Source organism: Cyclopterus lumpus, chromosome 13, assembly GCF_009769545.1.
Source record: "Cyclopterus lumpus isolate fCycLum1 chromosome 13, fCycLum1.pri, whole genome shotgun sequence".
NCBI classification, from domain to species: domain Eukaryota; kingdom Metazoa; phylum Chordata; class Actinopteri; order Perciformes; family Cyclopteridae; genus Cyclopterus; species Cyclopterus lumpus.
In genome coordinates, this window is record NC_046978.1 from 3804264 (window position 1) to 3828008 (window position 23745).

At 40.3% G+C, this 23745-nt stretch overlaps 1 protein-coding gene across 3 annotated transcripts; it reads right to left on the minus strand.

Moving 5' to 3' along the window:
• Positions 1-16478: 16478 nt before the first annotated feature.
• Positions 16479-23495, minus strand: pde9al (phosphodiesterase 9A like). 3 transcript variants are annotated; one of them, XM_034548588.1, is made up of 18 exons: positions 23427-23495; positions 21884-21954; positions 21294-21371; positions 20998-21041; positions 20775-20829; positions 20545-20615; positions 20389-20466; positions 20200-20276; positions 20015-20089; positions 19834-19920; positions 18824-18928; positions 18573-18655; positions 18147-18303; positions 17916-18029; positions 17572-17676; positions 17326-17454; positions 17144-17239; positions 16479-16529 (listed from the first exon to the last, which is right to left on the minus strand). In XM_034548588.1, the coding sequence occupies exons 1-18, from the start codon at positions 23493-23495 to the stop codon at positions 16479-16481; spliced, it is 1545 nt and encodes a 514-aa protein (XP_034404479.1). The 3 variants fall into 3 exon arrangements, with proteins under 3 accessions (XP_034404479.1, XP_034404478.1, XP_034404477.1); XM_034548587.1 differs by having other exon boundaries at positions 20200-20278; positions 20379-20466; XM_034548586.1 differs by having other exon boundaries at positions 20200-20278; positions 20379-20466; positions 20775-20832.
• Between the last annotated feature and the right edge of the window lie 250 nt (positions 23496-23745).

Below are 23745 nucleotides of genomic sequence, written 5' to 3' on the forward strand. Positions count from 1 at the left end.
GTTTGTTTCACTATGTCACTATAACATATCTTTGTTGCACATTGAGCGTTATATTGTGGCGTATTTTCATCACAGATGTGTGACATTTAAACTTTTACTGGAAAAATCAGGACTACAGTTTACTGCCTAAAAGCAAATGAGGGGGAAACAGATTATTGTTGTCTGTAACTTGAGTAGGCTAATAACCAGTTTTAAGATCAAACATTTTAAATTGAAAATAAAGAACAATTTTCTTTTTGAACTCACTTTTTTATTTTTCAGTTGTTTTTCAAATGCATCTAATCTCCCGAACACCTTTCTTTTAAATATGGAAACAATAAATACAGTCATTCCTTTATTCTCCTGACATGTTATGATATTTGATGATATCCTCGAGTGAAATCATGCACGTCACGCTTGTCAAGCAGAGGTGAGGGCTGCCAAACAGACAGCAGCTGCCTATATGAGGGGAGATCTCTGAGTTACATCAAATGATAGATGATCACTGTGTTTGTGTGTGTTTTAAAGGGGACATCCCCGCGCTGAACCACCTGAACAATGGTGTTATCTCTGTCGGCTGACGCACTGCATTCTGGGTGGGCCGAGCCCCGGGCTGGTGACCCCGAATGTGGCAGGACTTGAGTGCTGCTGAGACCAAGAGGTGGATGCTCCAGTGAAGGGGAAAGCAAACAGAGAGGCTGTAAAGCAGAGCAAACATTGTCAGCCGGGCCTGGCAAACCAAACGGGGCCCCGGATCCTGATAGACTGGAGGAGTGGAGTTGTGGAGGAGTGGAGGTCAGGCAAACACACCCCATTGTGACGGAGTCTCAGGCTACATCTTAGTTAGAGCGCTTACAAAGCAGAAGACCAAAGCTTGGGCCAAGAATAGTTGATGGGATCGAATCGTTGTCAGACAACATGCAAATGTTGCGCCATCCAACAATTTTGGGGCTTTATTCAAAATCATGCGCTTGCTTGTTGCAGTTGCGTCACCGTTAATTTCCTGTATCCTCCCACACAGAGGGGTCCAAAGGCCGGTAGCTCTGTGAGGCTGTTTGCATGCAGTGACACATGCAGGTAGCAGAGACAGTGTACAGAGGTTGTTTATGACTAACTAGCACAGTAATTGTGGACACAATGAGAAGTAACCACGTCAGTGCCTTTTCCTCACTGGACTTGTTTAATTTGAAACAGTTGGCCAAAGGAGATGTGTCTGTTTCCCTTTGTTAAGAAGAATCGAAAGGGGAAATCACACAAACACTCTTGGGATTATATTTGTACGATGTGTATAATTAGGCGATAATAGTGTAGAATACATTTTAAATGTCATCTTTATCTCTAGAATATTCTCTTAAGTGTTCGAGCTGAAAAGAAAAGAAGCTGTTTGCATTCCTAAAGGCAAAACCTGTGAAATAAACACGACAGTCTTGCTTGGTCCGTCTCCTGCAGACTGAAGTTTTTGCTTTTGCGTCATTATCTGAACACGTGTACTCTTGACATCCTCCTAAAGTTGGGAAATAAAGTGGTTTTGTTAAAACCAATGCATGTGTAGGGTTAGAGTGTATCTAAGTGTAGATAAAGAGTTACATGCATTTTATGTTTTATTACATTTGAATATGCATTTAGATATTCTTAAAGAGGATTCTGGCTCGATTACTGTAAAACAGTATAGGCTTTTTTTTAAATCACAAATTAATCAGTTAATACTGTAAGAATATGATCAGGTGATGTAATATTTAAAGAATATCCCATGTACAATTGGAAAGTAGCATCAAGAGGATGTATTAAAGATCATCAATATTTTAGGTCATACCACAGGGTGATATGATTAAAAAAATTATCTTTAAACACACACACAGACACACACACATATACTTTGATATTTGCTGTAAGAAATGTGAAGTATTTCCACCTCTTGATAAAGGAAAATTGTCTTTATTTGTGAGGTACTCGACTTTGAGGTCTTAATACTGATTTGCAGTCAAGTGTGTGTGTGTGTGTGTGTGTGTGTGTGTGTGTGTGTGTGAGTGTGGGTGTGGGTGTGGGTGTGTGTGTTTATGAGTGTGCATTTCGTGAACCACCCAGACAAAGCTATAGTCACCAAAACAGACATTTCTGAACAAAAAGCTGTGACTACCCTGCATCTCATCAGGTTTGTTGTATTTTGGATAAATGAAGTGGATTAAAAGCATATTCCCAAACTGGACCAATTTGCATTCATAGCAGGGATTGAAAAACTCCAGGTAAAGAAAGACAATATTTGCATCGTGGGTTGATCGCCATCACATGCAGCCGAGCAGAGATACCCTTAACACTCACTGAAAATGCTCAATATTTTCCTCCATAATGGTTTGCTTGAAGAAAGTATTCAGAGTTAATCAGAAAGCTTCCAAGACCAACAAGCTGATGATGTTTCACCTTTTCACACTGCAGAATAAGGGCAGCCAGTGGGGGAGAGCCGAGCTCTGTGGTGGATCTGACTGATCACCTCCAGACATGCCAGAAGTGTGTGAGTGTGTGTGTGTGTGTGTGTGTGTGTACATGCATTTTTTGAGAATGTGTACAGTATTTACTTAAGGACGGCGGGAGCTGAAATCAAGCTGCTTTCCAGTTCTCTGATGATATTTACATATCTTCTTTTCCTCCCTCTCCCTGCTTGGCCTCCAGTGTGCTGGGGCAGCAGCCAGTTGCCCTCGGAGCTCCCTGCTGCCTGTCGGCTGACTACAGCAAGAGATATCCCCTTTCACATTTGGGGCTCTGGGGCCACAGTAACCCTTTTAGAGCGCAGGCTCACATGGAGGAAAAGAGAGTACAGTTATATGATGGCGGGGAGACTCGAGGCAAGGAGAGATTCATATACAATTTATAGCACGGTTCATACCAGTGCTATAAATTGTATATGTATATACCATAGTGTGCGTTACATTAAGCTAAAGGAAAATAGATAGAGATAACAATAACAGTAACAATAATACTGAGGCATTCACAACAACACATTTACTCCCCCACATTGATAGTTACTGGCTACTTGAAAGATTAAGATGTTACATGTAACTTGTGATGAGTTTATAAAACATAAACCACTGTTTAAGATCTATCTCCTCCACAGTAAACAAGCCTATATATGTAAGATATAGTAGTATAACACACACGTTTCTGCATTACAGTTGCATTACAATTTGCTAATAATACTAACAGGCTTTTACTTACAGTAAGCACATTGCTACTTTTACTCAGGTAAAGGATCCTAATCTGTCAATTTTGTTTTATTTTTATGTTGCATAATCTCAAGTACACAAAGATATGAATGCTGTCTACTGATTCTACATCAATTAATCACTGCCAGAGTAGCATCCAGATGTTCCTGTGTCAACACTAGCGGGGGATCAGTTCAAAGGAAAAACAGGGTTCTTTTAACCCCTGCTTTTCCACGAAAAGGCATCGGATCACACATAATGGTTATGAAAGAATTTCATGGGAATTCCTATAGAGTTAATGACAGAGAGAGAGAGAGGGAAAGAATGAGTGGGAGATCCAGAAGGGGAAAAAAAGGTTCTTTTGAATTGTTAAAATAAATAAACATGTTTGGGCTTATGGCTCGGAGCATTAAACCCCACAGTGAGAGTCTTTCCTGGCAGAGTCCCAGCACGAGATGAAAGACAATCCCACTTTAAACACAGGCGTAGGAACGTATCATTTATCTTTCCACATAATGGGAGGTCAAAGCTGTGATCTAATTTCTGAGGTGGAGCTATCTCACGCTTTCTTCAGATAGAATTCATATATAACATTTTGACCATCTATATCATCTAGCATTTGTGGTTATTATATAACACAAGAAGTGTTTGTGCGTGTGTGTGTGTGTGTGTGTGTGTGTGTGTGTGTGTGTGTGTGTGTGTGTGTGTGTGTGTCTCTGGCTACCCTTTTTGTCCTTATGTCCTTATGTCCAAATATGAATGCATCCATTTTCAGAACCCATAAATGGAAATAAGAATAGATCATAATGTTGATAAAATGTGCAGTTTCAACGTATGATACTTGGCCAAGAATATCTTGCAACTCTCCCTCGTCAAATGGTGTTGATTCATTTCTCGGTTCTGAGAACGCACGTGACTCAGAACACATCTGTTCAGAATACAGGGCAGGTCTCCTCGGGTTTTAATTAATCAAACTCTTGGCCTGCTGGAGTTATAGAAATTACTGTTAATTCTCTGTGGGGGGTATTTAATAATGTTTCCTGGGAGTCATTCAAAGGTGACTCACAAAACAAAGTTTCCGTAGCAATTAAACACAATATATACGAAAAACTTAATGTTTGCTGTTCAGCCTTGAATTATCCCATTATTGTTTATAAGTAAAGGGCGTCATCTAACACAATTATCATACCAAAATCACCCAAATACTGAGCTCACTTGCTCAAGGTCTTTTCCACAAAAATAATATCATAACAAATATCATAAAAGGAGACACTTGGCGATCTCCTTCAATACAAATATCAGTGGAGTGGTGAGCAGCAAAAAGGACCCCGGTTCAGGGGAATTGGTTCATCCCAATCAGGAAGAAGGGAAACAGGGAGGCAGCCACTTTGAGCCAACACTGCTAACCAGCAGGACTGAACTGAACCACACTGTGGACTGTCTGTTGTGAACAAAGGGAAATGATGACCGCCATAACAAAATGGGCTGAGAGAAAACTATGATAGAAACAAGAGCGCCTGGCAGCTGCGTGTAAGTAAGAATATTCCCCTCAGATGCGTTTGACCACAGCAGACATGTTCTCCAGAAGTAAAATAAATATTGGATTGAAATGTGTCACTTAAAGCGTAACCCAGTCCCACTCCAGCCCCATGCTATTACCCAGACTGAGCTCACTTAGGGAAGACTTCATGTTACTTTCTGCTTGTGGCTTTTTAATGTCCACCTGTCATTAAGGCCTGCTCTCCATACAGATAAGAAGCCAGTGTAATTGCCATGCAGCCCGGCAGTCATGGCACGGCCGCTGATGTTGTGCCAGCACACATTCAAGATGCCAGCTCCTGATTATCACGCTGTAAACAAACTGGTGCCGGCCTCTCCCTCAGCAAACTGAAGGCCTCGTTCATCTGCTGGGATTAGCATGTTCAACTGTCGGCTGCCAAACTGGGCTCACTGAGTAACTTCACATAGTAAATATTTCTGGAGCAAAAAAAAAAATCTGATAAACAAATATACAAATCATGGCCAAACAAAGCCCCATAACATTATTATTTGTTCAACAAAGTTGTAATTATTTATCATACAATAACCCCCTTGATCTGATTATTTTTGTTGAATCCACATCAGTTATTTCTGGTTGGCTGGTGCTGTATTTGACTGGGGGAACTGTTCATTTAATGGCCTCTCCCGTGAAAAACAGCAAACCAGTAAAATTGAAAATTAGGGGAAACATTAAGGCTGTGTCTTTTATGTTCTGAATGTAATTAAACAATAAAAAACACTGTAGATGGTAAATAGATGATAATTGTTCCTATTTCAACACATACAAAATGTTAAAGTATGAAGAAATATCCACAGGGGTTGTATGTGCAATATTTTGTTGTACAAAGTTAAAGTGGAAAAAAAGGTATCCCACAAGTTTCCCAACAGCAGTGGCTGTTAGTGGAAAACATATATATATATATATATATATATATATATATATATATATTAGTGCTGGGCACTAATTAATTATTAATCGCATGTTTTTTCTGTGATTAACAGCGATTAATTGCATTATGCGCAAAATTCAATAATGAGTTAAAAACTAGTGTATTACACGCTTTTATTTTAAAGTAATGTTATCAGAACAATATACAGGCACTCTCGGAGCAACAGCAAGTTAATATACAGTATTCAAATTATTTTTCTTTTCTTAACAGGTACCAGAAAAAACATGTCTTTTATCAGGGTACAGCATTACAGTGTATGTTCAGTAGTTAGGGTCCCTGTTAGAGTGACGTTAAGTGGTCTAGCACAAAAGAAAGTACACAGCTGTAATTTACTGTGCAGGAGACCTTTAGTCTTTACAGCCTGTGGATTTCCTTTTAGAGAATCTCAGTCAAAGAAAGATAAATACAGGTTGAACAGGTACCCACAGTTAGTTTAAGTGTCCCACCTTTCTGCATTTGTTCAGAACTTTGTCAAACACACTGCAATCATATTTCTTTCACTACTAAGTGTCCTGACTTGATTGTAAACGGTCCACTGCTGAGCAACATGATTACAATGTTCCGCCCACGTTTCTGAAACATGTCTGTCTTCTGTTGCCATGACAGTCAAAGCACATGAATGCAGCACCCAGTTCATCATCATAGTGAACTGTAACTCTGAGATAACTGTGGTACCCAGCGATGTCCAGTCGTCTACAGTGAGAGCAACAGTTGGTGCACGTTGTAACGCCGCCATCTTTGTAGTCCGCTCCGTTTCATAAACATCGACGGTGCGTCTTGATACGTCTCATACGCTCCTCAGACCGACCTCTTCCCCTGCAGGAAGCGGCCTGCAGTCCGCTGCTCTCCACTTGGCCGAGGCATGTGTTCATTGTTCATGTGTTCATTGTTCATGTGTTCATTGTTCATGTGTTCAGTGTTCATTGTTCATGTGTTCATTGTTCATGTGTTCATTGTTCATGTGTTCATTGTTCATGTGTTCATTGTTCCTGCGTTGGTTTATCCACAGTAGTCTGATGAGGTTTCACTCCACTGGTTGTTTGGTAGCTCGTTGGCATCAATGCTGTGTGACGCCTTTAAGACGTACTTCATGCTCGTGGTACTTCATGCTCGTGGTACTTCATGCTCGTGGTACTTCATGCTCGTATACTTCATGCTTGTGGTACTTCATGCTCGTGGTACTTCATGCTCGTGGTACTTCATGCTTGTATACTTCATGCTTGTGGTACTTCATGCTCGTGGTACTTCATGCTCGTGGTACTTCATGCTCGTGGTACTTCATGCTCGTGGTACTTCATGCTCGTATACTTCATGCTTGTGGTACTTCATGCTCGTATACTTCATGCTTGTGGTACTTCATGCTCGTGGTACTACATGCTCGTGGTACTTCATGCTCGTGGTACTTCATGCTCGTGGTACTTCATGCTCGTGGTACTTCATGCTCGTGGTACTACATGCTCGTGGTACTTCATGCTCGTGGTACTTCATGCTCGTAGTACTTCATTGCTCGTATACTTTATGCTTGTGGTACTTCATGCTTGTGGTACTTCATGCTCTTGGTACTTCATGCTCGTGGTACTTCATGCTCGTGGTACTTCATGCTCGTGGTACTTCATGCTTGTGGTACTTCATGCTCGTGGTACTTCATGCTCGTATACTTCATGCTTGTGGTACTTCATGCTCGTATACTTCATGCTTGTGGTACTTCATGCTCGTGGTACTACATGCTCGTGGTACTTCATGCTCGTGGTACTTCATGCTCGTAGTACTTCATGCTCGTGGTACTTCATGCTCGTGGTACTACATGCTCGTGGTACTTCATGCTCGTGGTACTTCATGCTCGTAGTACTTCATTGCTCGTATACTTTATGCTTGTGGTACTTCATGCTTGTGGTACTTCATGCTCTTGGTACTTCATGCTCGTGGTACTTCATGCTCGTGGTACTTCATGCTCGTGGTACTTCATGCTTGTGGTACTTCATGCTTGTGGTACTTCATGCTTGTGGTACTTCATGCTTGTGGTACTTCATTGCTCGTGGTACTACATGCTCGTGGTACTACATGCTCGTGGTACTTCATGCTTGTGGTACTTCATTGCTCGTGGTACTTCATGCTCTTGGTACTTCATGCTCGTGGTACTTCATGCTCGTGGTACTTCATGCTTGTGGTACTTCATGCTCTTGGTACTTCATGCTCGTGGTACTTCATGCTTGTGGTACTTCATGCTCTTGGTACTTCATGCTCGTGGTACTTCATGCTCGTGGTACTTCATGCTCGTGGTACTTCATGCTCGTGGTACTTCATGCTCTTGGTACTTCATGCTTGTGGTACTTCATGCTTGTGGTACTTCATGCTTGTGGTACTTCATGCTCTTGGTACTTCATGCTCGTGGTGGTACTTCATGCTCGTGGTACTTCATGCTCGTGGTACTTCATGCTCGTGGTGGTACTTCATGCTTGTGGTACTTCATGCTTGTGGTACTTCATGCTCTTGGTACTTCATGCTTGTGGTACTTCATTGCTCGTGGTACTTCATGCTCGTGGTGGTACTTCATGCTCGTGGTACTTCATTGCTCGTGGTACTACATGCTCGTGGTACTTCATGCTCGTGGTACTTCATTGCTCGTGGTACTTCATGCTCGTGGTACTTCATGCTCGTGGTACTTCATGCTCGTGGTACTTCATTGCTCGTGGTACTACATGCTCGTGGTACTTCATGCTCGTGGTACTACATGCTCGTGGTACTTCATGCTCGTGGTACTTCATGCTCGTGGTACTTCATGCTCTTGGTACTTCATGCTTGTGGTACTTCATGCTTGTGGTACTTCATGCTTGTGGTACTTCATGCTTGTGGTACTTCATGCTTGTGGTACTTCATGCTCTTGGTACTTCATGCTCGTGGTGGTACTTCATGCTCGTGGTACTTCATGCTCGTGGTACTTCATGCTCGTGGTGGTACTTCATGCTTGTGGTACTTCATGCTTGTGGTACTTCATGCTCTTGGTACTTCATGCTTGTGGTACTTCATTGCTCGTGGTACTTCATGCTCGTGGTACTTCATGCTCGTGGTACTTCATTGCTCGTGGTACTACATGCTCGTGGTACTTCATGCTCGTGGTACTTCATTGCTCGTGGTACTTCATGCTCGTGGTACTTCATGCTCGTGGTACTTCATTGCTCGTGGTACTACATGCTCGTGGTACTTCATGCTCGTGGTACTACATGCTCGTGGTACTTCATGCTCGTGGTGGTACTTCATACTCGTAGTAGGCAGGGTTGCCAGGTCTGTGTGACAAAACCAGCCCAAAAACCAGCCCAATATCAGAACTCAAAATATGCCCGTGCCAAACCATATACACTGCTTTTAAAGTCCAACAGCATTGCTATCATTGCCAAATGTATTGTAATATTTACAAAGTAACACCAAATGTTTAGTATGCCAGCATTTAAAGCAGTTTTCCCTAAACAGTTATTTCACCTAGGTCCTAAAATGGCCTTGTGTAATTAGATACAGATATTATCATAAATAAAATATAGCTCTGTGAACTGGTAGACCAATTCACTGACGGAGAAACTAACCTGTTGCTTTGTCTTTAGGGTTTCTCTTCCCTTTTCTCTCTTCCTCCCTGATGCATTTACTGAATTAAAATAATTTCAGCTTACCTGTTTAGGTGCGTGTGTGTATGTGGGCGTGTCCCATGTCCATGTGTGTACGTGCTGATCTGGAGTCAGTTTGGTAGGATTTGGGTATAAATAAATTATTTCATTTAAAATATGGATTTTTATTTAAAGATATTCATGTAATTTGCATGCAAAATAGGTCTACCCGAACCAGCGGACAAAAAATTCAACCCGCCGCAACACTTCAAAAGTACCCCAATTCCGCTGGAAAACCACGGACCTGGCAACACTGGTGGTAGGCTACTTCATGCTCGTGGTACTTCAAGCTCGTAGTCCTCCGGTGATGAGATAACTCCAGTTTGAGTGGTTACAAATAACTTTGATTTTATCAACTACGCCGTCTGGTAGAGATTTAAAATGAAAATGTTCAATTACAAGTGCATTTCTACATGTTCTCGGTTAATGTGTTCAGCGGCATTAAGCCCCTCCCAATGCAAAACAAATAATGCCGTTAACACATGAAAAAAATCATTGTCCGCGTTAATGGATTGCTACGGTAACGTATTTATAACGCTTAACATGCCAAGCCCTAATATACATATATATATATATATATATATATATATATATATATAATTTATCTATTTTGTTGACAGAGTATGAATGATCTTTGCAACCATGAAATAGAGAATCGGTATAAAGTTCAGCTTCTTCATAATACTGACCAAAAACAACACATTTCCAGAAATCCACAGACAAACTGTGGCTCAGGTATAGCAATTCTCTGAAATGTATCACCGGAGCAGAAGTAACTCATCGAGGTCAAGCCTGAGAAAGTCGAAGATCCTAACCAAACAATAGCGATAAGCAAGAAATTAATACTTAGCTTGTGTGTACAGCTCGTTGGAAATCAGATCTTTCAATATTTACTCGATTCATAGTAAAAACCTTCAGTCATCTAAAAGTAAGAAATGCATTCAACATATTGTTTCAGCACCTGGACGCACACAGTGTGTTCAGGTAAGAAATGCTGATTGTAAACAAAGTTTAAAGTGTATGAAGCCTCGTGTTTGTCACTTAAATGAGTCGTAGCCTTGTCTGCACTTCATGGAAACATTGGGGCGTAAGACCGATTGTATCAGGATGTAGTGCATGTGTCTCAAAGCCCTCTGGCTGAGTGTGTGAGGTCTTCCTGTTTAGCTGTTAAACCAGCTTGTAAGATTTTAGATTGAGTCATTATTAAAACTAAACCAAACACATTAAGAAGGACATGAGAGAGGGGGGTGTTGATTAACGGGACAGTCCGGCAACAGTGGATGTGTTTTCTACGAGAAAATGAAGAGAAAAACTGTTTTGTTTAGGTGCTTTGATTTTCTGCCACTGAGCACTCTCTGACACATAAATACAGAACCAGATTTAGGGTTAACTCTGACCACCTTAACTTCTGACCTTTGACTTCTTACCATTCTTGTACGGGATGTAACTGTCTTCAGTAAATCGAGCTTGAGTCCTCACATCCAAACAAGGAGCCGGGCATTCTTGTGAATGTGGGAGTCAGGCAGATGTGACATCCCTGAGGATTTTAACTGCCTTTCTCCCACTCGCATATGGCTTTGTCTGCGTGTTTGCTCACATGAAACAGGCCAGGGCTTCGCTGTTGTCTGGTCAGCAAAGCCTGTGTGGCTGGCCCCTGACCAACGCCACTGTCTAATCTGTGGCTGACCAAAGATAAACGGAGAGTCGCATGTGTTTGCATAGAATCCTACAGTTTACACATTCAGTTCATTCAAAATCCTGTGAAAATCTGGAGCTCCATAACGAAGAACAGATTATTGAACATTGAGTCAGTAAAACAGCTAGCTGGTAGTACAGTCAGAGTGGAGTCATCGCCATGTGTGCCGTATTTTAACCAGCTTCCTGCTGCACATTTTTAAAAAGCCACACACACGCATCATTTTGCCTTAACTCCTAGAAGACGGCATGCTGGGAGGAATTCTCTTCAGTTAGAAAAGAAGAAAATAAATAAATAGAGAATAGAGTTTTGGTCCAAAGTCTTTATTTGAAAAACTATTTATTCTAATGAGAAAATGCAGAACACACTTGAAGGTACGACTTCTTTACATAAATGGTTCCAAGGTTCCTTGTCAATGGTAGAACAAATGAGAGAAAGGGATTGCATTGGCCAAAACATATTTACAAGGCAATAACACTGCACACACAACAGACATGTGTTTCTCTCTTCTGTGCTGCTTTCCCAGCTGAATGTTTTTTTCAATTTTGATTTTCTCACCTGCTTTTTCTCACCTGATCAACTGCAATACAACTATATGAAAGGACTTAAATTGGTTTAAATGACCTGTTCTTCTTGAAGTATTTTAAACTGTCTCCTGAGAATCAGCATTTGTTAGACAACCATGTGATCCTGGATTTAAGTCAATTAAAGCTGCGGGAGGCACCTTCCTGTACAATGCTCATAATTTCTAAGCATCTATAAGGGTGGAAGGAGTTGTCTAAATGTTTTAATTAATGTTACTGTAATATGTAAATAAATCTGCTGCTATCCAGACAATGAATTTGCATGAGTCATAATGTCCCACATCCCTGATCAAATATCTGCCTCACTTTCCTTTGCACGCTATGGTCCGCTATTGTGCAAGCCCATTGAAAGAAAAATCAAACAGTCATTTAACGGCCATCAAGGTGCATTTGTAATAGATACCGTATCCACTTTTCCATCAACAAACGGGCCCATTGAAGTATTGTGGCAGTTAAACATGATGTGACACCCAGCCTTTAGGCAAAGAGGATGACAAAAGGGGTTTTGATATCAGTCGCTCTAATTAGCGTTGCTCTGATGAAAACATCTAACAGTCTCTTTCTTGGATGACAAGTTAGCAGGACGGGTTGATGCTCAAGTTGAGTCATTCATCTTTTGGTGAACTGAAATGTGAAGAGATCGTGAGATTTTAGAGAGAAGATAAAATTAGGCGTTAAAAATAACCCTTTGTGCACTCAAATATAATGAAAGTGCACATTGTCTCAACTTCTCCCGAAGAAACTCAGTTTGAATGGTCCTTTAATCATTTCCCATGCAGCAGACTACAGTGCAGCACCATTGTATGAAAAGACAGTATGTTGTTTGATCAGAGCATTTCTACAGGGAAATGTCAATACACTCGGTCACGCTATGTGGAGAAGGTCAATTACACTCAAATATGTTTACTTACTTTCTCTCATTTTCAACACCAACACAAACATGTGGTTTTATTTTTATTTTTTATTGCTTTGAGATCATCAACTTACAATTGGGATTGCAACAGAATGCACACGAAAGGTCATGTTCAATCAAAAGAACCATCAGACCATCAACGGGGTAAATACATAGTGAGTTTAATCAATCCAAACACCAGACTAGAGGAGTGAAATTCAAGTCTCCTACTTGATTTTGGAACGCACAAACACACCTAAAAAAAAAAGAAATATGCAGCATAAATAAAGTCTTTGGTGTTTTAGTCATTAGTATTATTATTATTAGTTCAGTATTATTAATGATTTCATCAGAGCTATGTAGGTGGTATTGTGTTAGGCACCAGCCAGGTGGTGTGTGTCAGGTGAAGCTGACAGGTGAGGAAATAATCACTCTGGAGTTATTGCCAAAATATTGCGAAAAACGCACGGTAATAAAACCACTGTGGAGTAGCTGGAGGAAAACCACCCATATCTGATATTGCTTGAAGGGAAGCTGTGGTTCGGGTGGAGATAAGTGGCACCTTTGGGTGGAACACATTGGATATCTGCTCATATTTCAACACATTTCTAGCCCTCAAGCCTAACATGCGGCAATAAAATGTATGTCAGTCAGGATGATGAGCAGAGAAGCTGTGTGAAACTGAAATCTCTGCACAGCAATCAAAGATATTAAGATAATGAAGTCTTACATGTGGAGGTCAAAAGGGAGAAATAATCTGATTGTAATGCGACACAACAAAAATAAGTATTGTTTTTAGGTGAAGATGATAATTAACTGAATCCAATAATCGCATGTGAAATGTAACCACAGTTGTCTAAATAGGCATTTGCTGTGGTTTGTTATGGAATGAACAGCATGTGTCAGTAATATGCAGTGATATGAAAAACAATCTCAACTCAAGACTGATTGGATCTGTGTTTCACATAATCTTCATAATGGACTTGTAATGGAGATGCATCTGTTGAGTGCAATATGGCTGCCAGAGATAGTTAGTTGAGATAGTTTTGTCAAACTATTTTCAAGGGCAGGAAGGAGCTTTCATGTTCATCTCGTAATATGTAACAAGTCATGTGGATACGAGGACGCCAGGTCACTTTTACCATGTGATCATTATAAGGTTCATATCAGGCTAATCGTGTATTTTCTTGCTTTTCTCAAACAAATCTTGGTCAACTTTTGTTGTTTTAAAATCTTTTCTATTAAATGAAGTGACTGAGTTACTATGGAAACACTCTGAAGCCCTTCTGAAATGTGTGTTGTCTAACCTTTATCTTTAAAGACTCAGAGTGTGACAGATGAACAGACATACAAAACACAGTTTTACAACTTTTTTACAAGTGCGTAAAATCTTGGACCTTGTGTGGCTTTATTTTATTGAACAGTGCTGATAACAGTGTTGATTAAGGAAAGAGAACCCAAAGACTTGATGGTTTGATTAACTGGTCATTGGGAGTGAACGTAAAAGTAAAGTTGCATTATTCTTTGGAAAACACAGTGCACCATATCAATCAAAAACATATTGCTACATTTAGGTGAAAATATCCTACTTTGGTGCATTTTATTCTTCTACTGGGAAAAAATAAATGATTAATTACTGTTTGTGGAAATTAAATTCTTTAGTCACATCTGTATTAGTATTTAAATAGGTTGGTTTTTGGAGAAATTAGTCCATCAAACTCTTGAACAAGAGTAGAGAGAACATAAAAACCATACATATACGGAGAGGTCCCTCTCTGTTACATTCGATGCTAAAGTCTAAGTCAAAGTTTAAGATATGCAACCTCAACGCCTAAATTTAGTTTAGTATGTAGCCCAGCAATCTCCTTTCTCTCCATTCTGATCCTGATCCATCTGTCACCTTCACAACGCAGCATGGAATGTCTTCCCCGAGGCCTCAATCACATGTTTTAAAGTCTTTCCTGAGTTGGATGACAAAAGAAGACCCCTGCAATAAAATAAGAACTTAGATTAGGAGGTAAAAAGACACAGCAGTTACCATGAGACTAAAACTAGGGAGAAGGGGTCTAGCTGCAGAGCTCCAGGCTCGGGCCCACCTCTCTGTCGGACCATTTCCTGTCCCGAGCTTGGAGGATGAAACACTGCAGCCAGAGATGATCATCAAGATGCGATACCATGCATTCCTTAGTAACCCACACAGCCTTCAGCGATAACACCAAGGTAAACAATACAATCTTAAAGCTAGGGTTGGTATTGGACGGGCTACCTGCCTGCCTGTCTGTCTACCTGCCTGTCTGTCTCACCACCTGCCTGCGTGCACTCTGCCTGTGCACTCATTGCACGTCTCGAGCCTTCCACAAGCTGGTAGCTTGACAGCTGTGAGTACTAACAATAGCGATGTTAGTTGTTTCCGATCATAATGATCATTTTCGGGGAGTGGATTTGAAGGGAGGCCTCAAGGGCCGGGCTGACTTGACAACTTTCCCACTAGATTACGCAACTTTTGAGCTAGTGCTGCAAGCTACTTTCTTTGGAGAAGAGTTGGCAACACTGGGCAGGGTTTTTCGGTTGGATTATTTTAAAAGTCTAGCATACTCTTGCTAGTTTCTCAAGATTACCAACCCTAGATTTAATATGTTGCAATAACTGCACCGTTAACGTTAGGTTATGCAACATTAAGCTTCAAATAAATTGCAACAACCTTAATGTTAAACGCTGAAATTATTTGTCGACATTGTGTTTTTTTTCCTGTTGTTTTCCCAATGTTAACGTTAGTTTACTAACGACATTAGCACTTTTACCTTAGTGTTATTGCTCTAGGTTGTGTCGTATGGGCATGATGCAATGTACGGAAGAAGTACTCAGATCCTTTACTTAAGTAAAAGTAGAATGGAAATAAGTAAGTCAGTAAGTATGACCAAATTGTACTTAATTAAATGTACTTATATGTTACGTTCCATCACTGTATGGACATGAAACAATGTGTTGAATATTATACTCAGTAGGCTACTTTATTTGTTAACAAAAAGCGCCATAAAACAATACACTGCCCAATATAATAAAGTGGACTGTAAATGTCATTTATGGATTTTCCACCATGGGTTCTGGTGATGGAGATGGGTCCCACCAACGGGGGTGCCCATGCCTGTAGCTCTGCAGTGGGACGCTACTGAATCTAGGTTTAGAAGACAACTCAGTGAAAAAGAGCTGTACCTAGATCAGCGCAAACCATGTCTGACCAAAGTTTGTGTGGTTATCGTCCAACACAGATAAAGTCTATTGGACTGAACTTGCCTTAGAGCTGTCAGTGAGAATTGACATTCCTATGAAAAAGTCAACGCTTACTCACAGAGTCTAGTGTCAACAACTTGACAATGTAAAATGACAGAAAAGAGGGTTGTAGTATAATTTCATAAGCAGAACATGTTGTTTCTTGTCATTGTATATAAAAGGTAAGATGGTGTTAAAGAATACCAAAACAAATGAGTGACAATTTCATCACTATGTTTCCAGCCGAGACAACAGCAAATTGAATGAAGTCGTAATTCTGGCATGACATTACCGAAATCAAAGGGAATCAAAAAGATGCTTATGTTTCTTTCTTCTAGGCTGTTGACATTTTCTTTCAAGACCGATTGGCTTCTATATAGCCAAGACCTTAGCACTGTCTAAGAACTTCTCAAGCTGAGCCAATTTAGCTTGAGCTGTCTAAATTAGATCACCCCCTTGGTTTCCCTTTTGTTATTAAATTGATATGAACTTTGGTGCAAAATTAAAAGGCAAATCCAAAGTGATGAAAATGTTACACATTCCTAAAGGTGTGGCTTTTGTAGAGTTCACTATAGAGGAGAGTTGCTGTGCAGAGATGCCAGAGAGAGGCAAAGACAGAGTGCACTCATGACACTAACACTAAACACTAAAGCACAACCAAGGAGTCAGTGGCTTTTACTTACATAGATAGCACAGCACTCACTCATTGCAGAGCTTACTTCTTCTTCCCGCCTAATGACATATTTTCAGTTTTTTTCTTCTGTGCCTCATTGAACAAAAGACACACCTTTATGTTAGCAAGTGGTTTGATGTGTGTGTGTGTGTGTGTGTGTGTGTGTGTGTGTGTGTGTGTAACCCCACCCATGTAACACACACTTTATAAATGATAATTGGTTGCTTCAGGTGAAATGGTTAGATGACACTGTGTTTCGTTCTCTACATATCTTCCTCTCACAGCGGGAAACAAGTGTTTCTGCCATTATTTCAACCACTTACACTCTGCTTACTGTAGGTACCTTCAAGACAAGAGGAGCCTTGAAGGTACCTACAGTCAATGTTATTTGGTATGCCACACAGGCTCAATGACATGTTTGAGACCATCCAGGAATGTCACTTTTGCCTCTGATCCCTGCATGTTTAAATACAAATGACTTGATTTATTTATGTATTGAAACATCTCTTCCTAACAGAAACACTAATATTTCAACTCCCCCTTCCACTTACTCACTCTTTGTTACAGAGTGTCAGGTGGAAATCAACAGGTGATGTTGTTTGACATGCTTGGAAAATAGTTGAGTAAAACAAAAAGATATGTGGGTTTAAACAAAGTGTGATTGTGCCGATAGATAGACAGATAGAATACGATAGAATAGGTTCTACCTCTGTCATGGCATCATCAATCTGTTTCAGCTCCTCGTAGTGGTCACGCGAGTCTCTCAAAGGTTGAACCATAATCTCCTCAATCTGAGGAAAAAGCTGTTGGATGCCACAGTAAGAGCATTCATTAATAATCAGTGTGTGTCCTGGTAAAGGAACACATCTGTACACACACGTTGTCCTACCTTCATGACAGTCTCAAACATTGGGATGAGGACAAACTTGATGAATCCGATCTGAGCGGTGGGTTTGGTGACTTTATCTCTGTCCATGAAGGGAGCCACAGGGAGACCCTCAGACTTCTCCCTGTCACTCTGGGAGGCACATAAGTAGAAATATAGCCATTTAGCTATTGCTCACAATGAACCACAATCTTCCTTCACCTTGATGGATTTAGATATTGAATTTTAAAATGCTTCAGCTGAGGTCACCTGCATGAAGTACTCCTCCAATAAGCAGTCTACCCATGGCTCAGCTACCTCCGTTGGCCTCACTTCGTTGGAAATGTCACAGCACTTGATCAAAACCATCTTCAGCTAAAAACACACGCACATGTACGAACATACACACAACACAAAACACAGGATGAAGAAGCCTATACATCATCAAGACACAAACAGCATTGACTGTGTTTCTGTGACTACTTTCCCAATTACAATAATACGATCCACAACACGCTCAACAGATAAAGGCCTGCTTATGTTGACGTCTTGCATGTTCAGTACAGTAAGCAGCTGATGTCAAGTGGTGATGCAACATGATCTTGTATACATACACATGTCATATGCTCTTCAATGCTGAAGTCAAAGCTGTCCACCTTTTGCTTAAAGGAGTCTAGTATCTCCCCGTGTCTGGCCATGTCGGTGGCCAGAATGAGGGTGATAATGGCCTTGAAATATAAAACCCAAAGTCAGTTTGTTACTTGTTCACATTTAAAGTCAAAATTGTTTTCAGAATAATATGTTAATACATGACAAGACATGTATGTCTTGAATTTACATCTCACCTGCCGGATCTGTTTGAATGCCTCAGGATCCACATTTGCAAAAATATTGCACTCAGGAAGAGAGAGGATCTGGAAGGCCACTGCACAGTGATGGTTCTCCAGCGGAGATATGTCATTGTAGCGAACGGCCAGCTCTGTGCGGGCATTGATTTGGTACCTGATGGATGGATGACACGGGTGAATGGATAGATTGATAGAATATTTCAATGAAGTTTCCCTGAAAGGAGCCTGCCCAAAACGCAGACCAAAAACAACACTCTAATCTGAATCCGGCTGTTTTCATACCTGGACTCTCTCCATGCTGAACTAGTTTCACAGTTCATTGACAACAGTGTTGTGCAGAGGATGTCAAAACATAATGGGGTCGATGGGCATCTGCAATGCTATATCTGTTAACACACCTACATACAGAAGAGGGAGTCTTACGTGTTGTTGTAGCCAGGGTGGTCCAGGTCATGACACACTGCAGCTGTCATTAGAATACCCATATCTGTGAGAGTCATCTTATCCTGGACAACAGTGTAAATCAAAGTTAATTGAAATTGTCAAGAAAATGGCAAAATGGCTGTTCTGAAAATTCATTGTATGATATTTCAAACTAAATACGACTTATGAGATGGTGCTCAATTGTTCAAAACGTAAAACTTATCATGAACACACACATACATGCACCATACCTGTAGGTTGCAGAGGTTAATCATGCCATACATCATCTGACTAACGCAAAAGCAGTGGCGAAAGTTGTGGAACGGATTATTACGGTAGTTATCCTGAATTGCCAACTGGAAGACAAGATAAATCATCATTCAGCCACTGACTGCAGAATCTCAAATGAAAATAATTAATTATGATTTCAAAATGATTTAGTTATCCGTGTAAGAACACTGATATTAGCAACACATGTGAAGTAAAAGCTTGTTTGGAATATGCCGTATGGATATACTGTATACGGCGTATACAGTATATCCATGTGCATGGCGGTATACAGTATATCCATGTCAATGTCAGTATACAGTATATCCATGTGCATGGCGGTATACAGTATATCCATGTGCATGGCAGTATACAGTATATCCATGTGCATGGCGGTATACAGTATATCCATGGCGGTATACAGTATATCCATGTCCATGGCGGTATACAGTATATCCATGTGCATGGCGGTATACAGTATATCCATGTGCATGGCGGTATACAGTATATCCATGTCCATGGCGGTATACAGTATATCCATGTGCATGGCGGTATACAGTATATCCATGTCAATGTCATTATACAGTATATCCATGTGCATGGCGGTATACAGTATATCCATGTCAATGTCATTATACAGTATATCCATGTGCATGGCGGTATACAGTATATCCATGTGCATGGCAGTATACAGTATATCCATGTGCATGGTGGTATACAGTATATCCATGGCGGTATACAGTATATCCATGGCGGTATACAGTATATCCATGTGCATGGCAGTATACAGTATATCCATGTCCATGGCGGTATACAGTATATCCATGTCCATGGCGGTATACAGTATATCCATGTGCATGGCGGTATACAGTATATCCATGTGCATGGCGGTATACAGTATATCCATGTGCATGGCGGTATACAGTATATCCATGTGCATGGCGGTATACAGTATATCCATGTGCTTAGTTATCCTTTACTGCTCTAACTGTACCAGCCAGCGTTTGAGTGTGATGGGGTTCATGTTGAATTCCTTCACCAGTCCCAAGTCATGGTACATGTACTCCAAACAACTTAGCATCTGCAGCCACAGAGGAAGAGAACAGACATTCAGACATCAGTCACTTGGATAACATAGAATGGAAATGTTTGATGAGGCGGCAGAGTCAACCAACCTCGTTATGTTCCCAGTGCCAGACATCGAATGTTGGCTTCTTGAGCGCCTCAACAGTCTCCTGAGACAGTGTGTACTGTAAATGCCAAATAAACAAGTCCATCAGAACTTCAAAAGAGGGTGTAAATATTCATGAAGAAATCTTTTTTCTAATAGTACTTAAAGTAATTGTTCCAGTGGACATACTTTTGGGTAATTGGGGACATCTCGTCTCGGAGTGACCTTCTTCCCATCGTCAAAGTTGTATTTGCACGGACAGTTTACTCTGAATTTAAAAGGAAAGAAATCCCAAAAAGATAATTTGACGTGATTTGGTTTCTGTTGTAATCTGTCAAATGTAATGTCTAACTTCCCATTAATTTCACCTGCCACCACCTCTTGAAGTCATCTCATCTCGTAGCCTTTTCAGGTCATTTTTACACTTCTCAATCTCCACCACCTTCAAGCCCTCCACTGAAACAGGAAGGCAGGAAATATCGCATTAGAGGGAGATTTTCTGAGGGATCATTTTATTTAAAATGTACCACGTACGTTCCACTCTCTTCTCCAGCATTGCCAGCCTGTTGGTGACCTCAGTCTTCAACTCGTTAATGCGAAAGGCTCTGTGAGGAGAAAGAAGAGAAAATGATGATTGGCTGACACACAATTGACATGGTTCGTTGGTAATAACGACACAATGAAACTTGAATGAAATGTGTGTGTGTGAAGGTGGGGATGGGAAGGCTTCGGCTACAACACAACATGAAGAACTGAGGCGTTACCTGCTGAACTGATCAGCCACCTGGGACAACACGTTCTGAAACATGTCCTCTTTCTCTGCTGAGATAATACATACACTCCTGATAAATCATCATGAAAGCAACTACGTTGTCAACATTTATATTTTCAAGCTCATTGTTACTTTCACAGTGGATGTGTTTTTGATGCATGAATGTGTTATGTGTTCGTTAGAGTGAAAGGAAAAGAAAGCTGTTCTAGTTGTACCTCCAATTTGACCAGTAGACAGAGGGACAACCTTGTACAGAGAGCTGCGAGGAAATCAGAAGGAAATTATTATTATTCAATCAGTTTGACCATGTGTTTGTATTATTTGTTCTTTTGCAAAGATTTAGTTGATGGAGCAATTTTAGCACATGGTTAATTCAGTCAGCTGTTGTGTAAATATAGTTGGGAGTTTGAAGAAAACGCCCCTGAATTGTGGAGGATATTTAGAAAAAGATAACAAGTGTGAATTTGAGATTTCTGAACAAATACAATATGACAATATGCTGGTATGTTACTTTGGAGAGTTGATGGGCATGGTGGGATCTATGGAGACCAGGGCTCCTTCTGGGTCCACCATCATGATGGCAGTGTTCCTGCGGTGAGAGGATTAGAGGAAAAGTGAGTTTTATTCACTTAATATGTCAGTCTTTTGAACATTTATTTTTTAAGTGAATGCTAGTTATCACAGAATAGATCAACATAAATGATCCACATGCATGATATGAAAGTTATTAGAAAATATACAAATATTCACAGTGTCAAGAATATATCATCTCCTCCATACAAAGTAGAGGAGAGAACAAAATAGAATAACTATGGATTAAAACATTTATTTTCCTCAAGTATATATACAACTGAATTAAAGATGATGATAATGATCTTGCTTTTATAATGTATTATTGTCTGCTTTGGTGTGCATGGCTAATGTGTGTCTGTTACATGCAGGTGCTCATTGTATATTATTGGCTGTTTTACGCCATACTAATCTTGCTGTGTTGTATGACATTGTTGTGCAGTTTCACAGGATATTTTTCAAGTATGGCCAGAGACACAGATAGGGATTCTCTACATGTGAATAAATACATTAGCAAACAAAGCAACACACCTGGGAATGTTAGATGAGGAACACAGAAGCTCCTTGATGTCACAGGGGCTGCAGTGCCCACTGAACACCACCTGTGAGGTAAACACATTTTGTATTACCTCCATACATAATGGAAATGATGGGTGAAGGTTGTTACATTGGATGAACTTTGTAGTATGTATGATTTATCATCATGTCACGTTATATTAGAAAACCTAACATTCAGCCGCGCACAAACCCAACACGTTATCATGTTGGGTTATCACGTTATCTCTGGTTAAGCACCCAGGGAGCAAGTGGGGGGTTCAGTTTCTTGCTCAAGGACACTTTGACATGCAACTATGGGGAGAGCGGGGTTTGAACCGGAAACCTTGTGGTCGGGAGACGACCACTCTCCCCATGAGCTACAGTTCATGCAGGAGATCCATTACATGTATAGAGGTTATAACATTTAAAAAAGTCCAGGGTTGACTGCAAAGAATACATGGGCGCATAAACCCTGGGCAACAACTGTGATCCTCCGTCTTGAAGGAAGCAGGTGTAGCAGACAAACACTCAGGCCGTGGGCTCGGGGCTCTTGAACAGACATGTGTCATCGCCAGCTCTCTACTTGAAGCACCCTCCATCACCAGATCAGCGTGTGTGTCATGTATCTCTGCATGTTCGGAGCTCTGCATCTCAAGCCTTTAAACCATTTCTCATGACTGTTTAAATGACTACTAAGCTCTTGCTCCGCTGTCTTATGACTACAAAATTAAATTGCATTAGACATGTTATTTTTCATTTGTGCTGGCCCTTATTGAATTGCTGCTTTCATAAAAATAAGGAAATAAATTTATCAAAATCCATACAACAGAGCTGAAAGCTGGCATAAATTAATTCTGGTGTGTAAGCTGTTAACAACATGTGTTTTCTTCTGTCAGTAACACCTGGAAGGCTACCTGCTCTGCATCACTGACTAATCTCCTCCTCAAACCGAGTTAGCTGCTGGGAATACTTGCTACGTGAGTCAAAATGGCAAAATAAGAAATTCATTTTTAATTGCCATAATTAATCTTGTTATAGGTTGGCTTTGTAATGAAACCAATTTAGTATTATACTAAAAATGTAATAACTAAATAGATACAACATGTAAATTTAGTGGATCCCACTGCATGAATTGAATCATATTTTGGATTATATTGCCAAAATAATCCATATAAATTCCTTTAATTCATTAATTTAATTGACATTAGTTAGATGCCAACAACCATTATTTGTTTATGTGTAAACTGTAGAAATAGTTCTGCAACAAACTTCACGGTCTGCAGTGAAATGTTTTTTGAGTCTTATTAAATCTTTATGTATTTCCATTAATTGTCAACCAATTTAATGACACTATTTGCTGGCAAAAAAAGCTTATTCTCTAAAAAAGAAGCCTAACCTTATTATCTTCAAAAAACAGCTAATTTCACCCAGCAGATAAGTGCATTTCCAAAATGTGTATAGTCGCATTATATCTATGATAAACAGGTAAAAAAAAGATATTAGAAGTACATCGTTTCCACCTGAACTGGACACCCACCTTTTGCACTTTCCCATCCACATCCAGGTAAATGGTTTTTGGGGCATAAGAGGAGGAGCTGGAGCCCATGTTGACCTCCCTCTCCTCTCTTACACACCTGCAAAGATTGTGTCTCGAAACCCTGATCAAACCTGATGAGCCAATAAAAAATACAATAAATGGAGAACGCTAATTTCTTTTTTCGTAGTTTCTACATACCTGATGAAAACACTAAGTCATGACAAGAAAACATCAGCGGGGGAGCATGGTTTCTGTCAACACATTTGAAATAACATAATAATCAAGACTTTGCCGTTGCCAATCTCCAGTTTAAAATAAA

Bases quoted from the DNA above. Each gene is read 5' to 3' on its own strand.
- pde9al (XM_034548586.1), bottom strand. From the start codon at position 23,495: ATGGGCTCCAGCTCCTCCTCTTATGCCCCAAAAACCATTTACCTGGAT. The intron at 20,616-20,774 runs GTAACGCCTCAG...TTCTCCTCACAG, and splicing joins GTGGCTGATCAGTTCAGCAG to AGCCTTTCGCATTAACGAGT. The intron at 17,455-17,571 runs GTGACCTCAGCT...TGTGCCTCCCAG, and splicing joins TGGAGGAGTACTTCATGCAG to AGTGACAGGGAGAAGTCTGA.